Genomic DNA, 7181 nt, shown 5'->3' with positions numbered 1-7181 from the left:
TGTGTATAATTTTCATATGGCTACGCAGTACCATTCACCGGACCGTGCAGTGTTGCAAAAACGACGTATAGCATCAAGAGGCTGGCTGACCAGAGCCATTGATGCATTGAAGCAATTGATAAAGGTAAAGAAGACATAGAACAATGTTTGAATGAAGTGGTAAAAAGATGTGATTCGCTTCATATAGTTCAAGAAAAGTTTGAAATGACGTTAGATTCGAGTGAATTGATGGCTGAAGTAGATGAAGCTGAAGAATATGTCCACCAATCAAACGCCATTATTGCTGTGGCCCGGCAAAAACTGAATAAATTGACTACGCCTAATCAGGGTCCAACCAGCTCCCTGTCAAACTCATCATCATCATTGGGGCTTTGTCAAGGTGGGGCCACCCCACAACTTCCTAAAATAGAATTATCAAAATCCAGCGGCGACTTCGCAGAATGGCCTTCGTTTTTGTCAGATTTTCGGCGATAATTGAGAAAACGACGTTACCAGAATTTTCAAAGTTTAGCTACCTCTTGTTGGAGAAGCAAAAACGTCGATTGAGGGCCTTGCTCTTACTGACTACAATTATAGAATTGCCATGGAGATCTTAAAAGACCGTTTTGGACGAAAAGAACGCATCATTTTTGGACATGTGCAAAATTTTCTAACAGTTGATTTTCATGGTGCAAAAAACATCAAAGCCTTATGGGCCGTCTTTACAAAACTTCAGATCAACATCAGATGCCTCGAGAACATGGGCGTGGACGGCACAAATTATGGACTGGTGCTCACACCGCTTATCGTCAGTCGCTTATCTCCGGACATCAGACTCATGTGGGCAAGAAAAGTCACAAAAAGGAAGGGGATTTAGCGTTCCTTATGGACTTCCTACACAACGAAATCGAGAATCGTGAACGTTCACAGAGCTTTGTACCTGTACCTACATTACAGAATCATCGTGAATGCAAAGCAAATCCAAACTTTCGTTCTACCGCCTCAGCTCTTACGTTGTCATCAGGAAATGACCTACTGTGTTCATTCTGTGGTGGAAAACATGGCAAGAGCAAATGTAGGAAAGTATTTACCATGAAGACAGAAAATGTTAAGGATAAGATCAAAGAGAATAATCTTTGTTGGATTTGCTTCACAAAGGGTCATGTTGCGAAACCGTCCTACTCAAAATGTAAAATTTGTGGCTATAAACACAACGAGAGGTTTTGTAGGAACGGGCAAATGAAAACAGAATCGGGCAATACAAATTTCAACTCCAGTTTTGCTCAAACTGAAAATCCCGAAAGTATTAATGTTGCCTTCTGTCGAAGCAAACTTACAAACAAAAACACTGTGTTACAAACAATGAAGATTAATATGAAGGGTGTCTCTTTGACAGTTTTGTTCGACAGTGGATCAGATAGAAGTTTCATCTCGAGCAGAGCTGTCAAAAGAATAAAACATTCCTTTTATGGGCAGAGAAAGCTTGAATGTGTCTGCCTTTGAGTCAGATAAACCTTCAGAAAAGGCATTGAGAAATGTTTAAGCTGTGAGATTTGATTTGCCCTGTGAAAGGAAAGAAACCTTATTACCTACAGAGGTTAGGGTCATTTGCGCGGCAATGTTCAGGCCTGCAATTCCCATGGATGTATTATCACACTTTCAAGAGTGTACATTCTCAGAAGATATCCATGGTGATAAAAACGTAAGCATTGATATCTTGATTGGTCAGGATTATTATTGGAAACTCATCAAGACAGATTCTTGCGTGTGTAGTCCTTCTGGGCTTGTTGCCCAAGAAACTGTCTTAGGACCATGGGTCCTCTCTGGTGCATATTCGAACCCGAGTAACAATGCACTCGACTTCTGCAGACAACTGCTCTGCTTGACAGACATTCCACAATCTGACTTTAGAAAATTGTGGGATCTTGAATACTTAGAATGCTGTCATGATAAGAATGCACCATATGAACCCAGAGTTATGAAAGAGTTTTCAAAAAAGATTGAGTATGTAGACAATAGGTATCAAGTGGCTCTACCCTGGGTAGAATCAAAGATGCCGCAATTGCGGTGCAAAGAGTCTCAATCTAGGCAGAGACTTGACAATCATGAGAGAAAGTTATCAAGAGATAAAATACTGAAAACGGGATATGATGATGTTTTTAGGAAAATTGAGGCAGACAGCTTCATTGAGGAGGTGCCCTTGGATGAAGGTCAGAACATGACAAATTCAAAATTCTATTTGCCTCACAGACCAGTTGTTAAGATGTCCAGCTTTTCAACTAAGATACGCCCTGTATTTGATGCTTCTGCCTCCGGATCAAACACTATCTCTTTAAATCACTGTAAAGAAACAGGCCCAAATCTGTTACCTCTGTTGAGCGATGTGGTCATGCGATTTAGAAGACATAAAGTAGCCTTATGCTTCGACATAGAGAAGGCTTTTCTCCAGATTAGTGTCGGACCAGAAGATCGCGATGTGCATCGTTTTTTTTCTGGCAGATTGACAACATAGTTCGTGTTATGCGCATAACAAGAGTCCCGTTTGGAAACAAAGCCAGTCCATTTCTCCCGAATGCCACCATTCGTCATCACCTGTCACAGTATCCAGCCACCAAGGCCATCAAAGAATTGTCTGAGAACATGTATTGCGATGATAAGCTCTCAGGAGTCGACAGTGTGGACGAGGTTATAAATCTCATGTCTGAAGCTTCAAAAGTTATGAGTGAAGCTGGTATGAAGTTATGCAAATGGTTTTCAATAGTTCAGAAGTTGCAGAAAATATTCATAGACATTTCGAAGACAAAAGCTTAGAAAATGACTCTGTCAAAGTTATCGGAATGCGTTGGAGTCCAGTCGAAGACACTTTCACCTTTGATGGTATCTTGGTTCCAGAGGATGTGTTAGTTACAAAACGGTTGATTTTGAGTTGCATAGCCAAGACATTTGATCCACTTGGCTTATCTCCCCTATTATCATGTCTGTCAAAATATTGTTTGAGAGAACACATTGCGTTAAAACATACAGGAGTGTCACAAGTCATGGCATCTTTGAGAAATCAGTTTTAGATAATAGGTCTAAGGTCTCTGACAAAAAGGGTTAAGCGGAATTGCGTTCGTTGTCAACGATTCGATTCTCAACAATGTTCACAATCAATTTCTTCCTTACCCCAGGAGCGCCTGGTTCGTGCCGATCCCTTTAGTATTACTGTTGTTGACTATGCTGGTCCTGTATTCACTGTGGATGCTGTAGGGAAGAAATTCTATATCTTACTCTTTACGTGTTGTGTGGTTAGAGCAGTTCACATTGAACTTTGTGGAAGTTTGTCATTGAGTGAATTTCTACTCGCGTTCAGACGTTTTGTTGCGAGACCAGGAATGCCCTCTAAAATACTATCTGACAACGCGAAGACATTTAAAGCAGCGGCAAGACATATTGCTGATCGTTATACCGATGACGGTCCTAAGTGGTCATTTAACGCTCTAAGAGCTCCTTGGAGAGGTGGGGTTTGGGAAAGACTAGAGTGTTCAGTAAAGCAATCTTTAAAAAAGACAATTAGAAACCGGAGTTTGAGTAGAGTAGAGCTGGAAACTGTCTTGCTCGAAATAGAGTCTTGCATAAATGGCAGACCCCTGACTTATGTCTCTGATGACCCTGAGTGCAATAAGGCATTGTCACCTGCTCATTTTCTGCTTGGGCGTCATGATAGCTATAAGTCGGCGGTGGAAGCAAAAGAGCCAATTGTTATTGGAGCTATGGCAAGAGAAGCTTCGTTACAGATTAAAAGGCAATTAAATAAATTCTGGAATCTCTGGCAGAAGGAGTGCATTCAAAACCTGCCTCTTGTCAGGTCTTCACTCAGGGGTTCTCCGGTTAAATAGGTTCTCTAGTTTTACTCAGAGAAGAGAACAGTCCAAGGCTGCGATGGCCTTTAGCTCGAGTTGTTCGTCTTTTACCTGGGCGAGATGGTTGTGTCAGAACTGTAACGACTCAGGGTTAGACAATATTGATTCAACTAAATTTTAATTAATAATATGGAAAATTGACAACAAATACATATTACGACAGTCCTGGACAGATTTATTTTTTAACTAACTTTTTACACGAACAACGTCTTACTATGTTTCTAAGGACAAAAGGGTGCAAATCCGTTCATGCAGTCAACATTCACACTCACATGCAAAACATGCACAACACAAGATGCGTACCTCTATAAAGAACCCTAACGTAATTAAAAACAGCCGAACAACTCCAATCTATTTCAATACAAGTTACATTAACTATTGAGATCAGAACTGCTAATGGCAAATTTGTACGACCAGTGACTTGAAAGTTATAAGTTACACATAGTACATATATGTTGATATTGTACACTGTATGCATGCATTCTTTATAATGATATTAATACTTTTCATATACAATGCCTATTCCGGGCCCTTTTGGAATGTTAAAAGACCAAATGATGGCTTAGTGATAAGTCCCTGATCATATGTTCTTATAATTGTGTGCTTAAGTACCGATGGAGGCGCTTGCCGTGTGTATTCACGACGGCTAGCATGTCCTAATAAAGTCATATCACAGACAGACTTGAATGCAAAGATGTCAATTTAAATAGCCATCCTATTTAGATTGTTGAAAGTAGATACCTTTAAACGTTAAAACATTTTGTTTCAATATATAATATATACTGTCTATATATTCATTTTAGCTTGGAGATAATTAAAGATTGAGGCAAAAGTTTATAGTTTAAGTTAACTGGGATTTCCCTTTTATTTATCTATTTTTTTGTTTTTAAATGATGTTTAATTCTCCTTCTAAGTCTCACAAAAACCAGTTACTCATAATCGTGACCATTATAATTGCCCGGAACTTTACTATTGTTATTGTTTTTAAAATTGAGTTGATTTATTATTAAGAGTTAGAGCTAACACATTTTTGTAGGCAATTCGTTAAATTTGTGTTCAACGCGTATTCCCTCATAACAATTTGTCTTATTTGTTGAAGATATTACTTCAAGGTGGGGAGTAATGTTATGGAAAATGAGAAGTTACCCGAACAGAGCCTCAATCACATTATGTCGATGTAGGTAGCGGAAGTAGGTAGAGGGAAGAGAGAGAGAGAGTGAGTGAGTGAGAGAGAGAGAGAGAGAGAGAGAGAGAGAGAGAGAGAGAGAGAGAGAGAGAGAGTAATATGGTGGAGGCTGTGCAGCCTAAATTTAGTGTTGTGAAACAAATATTATAAATAAAGCTGATATAATCATCAATGGAGTTTGTGTTATATGTGTAGTCATATTGTTGTACATGAACTAAAGTTAATTCTCTACAATTATTATTATTATTATTATTATTATTATTATTATTATTATTATTATTATTATTATTATTATTATTATTATTATTATTATTATGATTATTATTATCGATATTATACTATTATTATTATTATTACTATTATTATTATTATTATTATTATTATTATTATTATTATTATTATTATTATATTATTATTATATTATTATTATTATTATTATTATTATTATATATACTATCGCCGTCATCATCAATATCACAATCAACAACAACAACAACAACAATAAGAAGAACAAAAAATTATAAATAAAATCCATATTAATTCCCACAAATTACTTTATTCTTCACGATTTCGAGACAAAGGCCTAGATATATTTAAACTTCCTTGCATCCCGATAGGTCCATGTTGAATTTCGTTTAATCAATTGTTGGGGTAATGCTGTCAAGGGTAATATAAAAAAGATAATGCTGTCAAGGGTAATATAAACAAGGTCATCATATCTTGTCGCGCCAGTGAGTCAGCTAGTCCCGGGCAGTCTGGTTGCATTCCCTCAGGTCAGCATTGGTGCAGTGAGGTCCCAGCGAGCATTCGGACAGGATGTGGTCCATGGTCTGTCTGGGGTGACTCGCATTGGCATTCAGTGCCCGGTGAGATTTTCCATTTAAAGACGTTGGTGGCGGTGTTTCCCACCTTTGCTCTAGCTCTGTTCAACGCCGCCCAGTCTTTTCTCTTGAGCTCTGTGCCTGCTGGGAGCTTTTCTGTTGGGGGCTGGAGGGCATCGTTTGCTGTCTTGTCCCATTCTACCCATTTGTCAAGGCGGAAGAATGCTGAGTGGTCTGGCTGAAGGCTCTCTACTGTGAGGAAGCTTTTCCTTGATTTGAGCCTGCTTTTGAGGCAATTGTGGTCATGAAGGGGGTGTCTCTGGTCCATTTCCTGTTTGTATTTTTGTATTTGGGCATGAGTTTCCCTCCGGATGTGTGGTGGGCTATTCCTGCTGCACGGTAGACCAGTGGTAATGGTGTTGCTCTCAGCTGGCTCGTTACGATCCGGCAGGCGTTGTTGAGCTCGGGGTCTAGCTTGGAGGCATGGCATGATCGGGCCCATACAGCTGAGCAGTACTCCGCAGTTGAGTAGCTGAGGGCCAATGCTGTGGTCCTTAGAGTTTTTGGGTCAGTTTGCCAGCTTTCCAAGGAGGGCATTACGAGTGGACATTTTTGCCTTGGTCTTCCTCACGTGTTCTCTGAAGGACAGAGTCCGATCAAGCGTCACTCCGAGGTACACTGGGTGGTAGTTGTACTCTAATGTCTGGCCATTCCACTTGATGTTAAGTTTTTTGTGGGCTTGATGGTTGTTGAGGTGAAATGCACACACTTGTGTTTTCCCTGGGTAAACAAGGTAATGATGTCCCTCCTCGGTAACAGACGTATCGATAAAAAGTGAACCATACTGGATTACACTTGAAATCAAACCACCATCGCTTAGTTCCCTTCACGCCAGACAAACCGCTATCCTGTTTGAAATAAAAGTATTATAAAGTGCAATATCCGCCATCTGCGCATTAACTAACAGCAACACTAAACATGTAGGTCAATATACGAAGCCTATTAAGCGATAAATTTCATAATGTTTTGCAAGTGAGACACCGCAGTTAACAGTCAGTAATCCTTTTACAACTGATTACGCTGAGATCATCTGTTAACCCTCTCCTTACCACTTCTTGGAAAATCGTCACAGGAGCTAAAATATCGTTGTCGGTTCACGATAATCGATTTGATGACAGGAGCTAAAATATTGTTGTCGGTTCACGATAATCGATTTGATGACAGGAGCTAAAATATCGTTGTCGGTTCATGATAATCGATTTGATGACAGGAGCTAAAATATCGTTGTCGGTT

At 39.5% G+C, this 7181-nt stretch overlaps 1 protein-coding gene across 1 annotated transcript; it reads left to right on the top strand.

Annotated features, from left to right (window-relative positions):
- Positions 1–1597: 1597 nt before the first annotated feature.
- LOC144959543 (uncharacterized) lies at positions 1598–2491 on the top strand. The gene has a single exon (XM_078892159.1). It carries the CDS (start codon positions 1598–1600, stop codon positions 2489–2491), a length of 894 nt encoding a protein of 297 aa, XP_078748285.1.
- Positions 2492–7181: the final 4690 nt, after the last annotated feature.

This window comes from Berghia stephanieae, chromosome 14 (assembly GCF_034508935.2).
Source record: "Berghia stephanieae isolate SIO BIC M18660-M18661 chromosome 14, UCSD_Bste_1.3, whole genome shotgun sequence".
Classification (NCBI taxonomy): Eukaryota; Metazoa; Mollusca; class Gastropoda; order Nudibranchia; family Aeolidiidae; genus Berghia; species Berghia stephanieae.
Note: the sequence above shows the minus strand (reverse complement) of the source record. Positions and strands in the feature narration are given on the sequence as shown.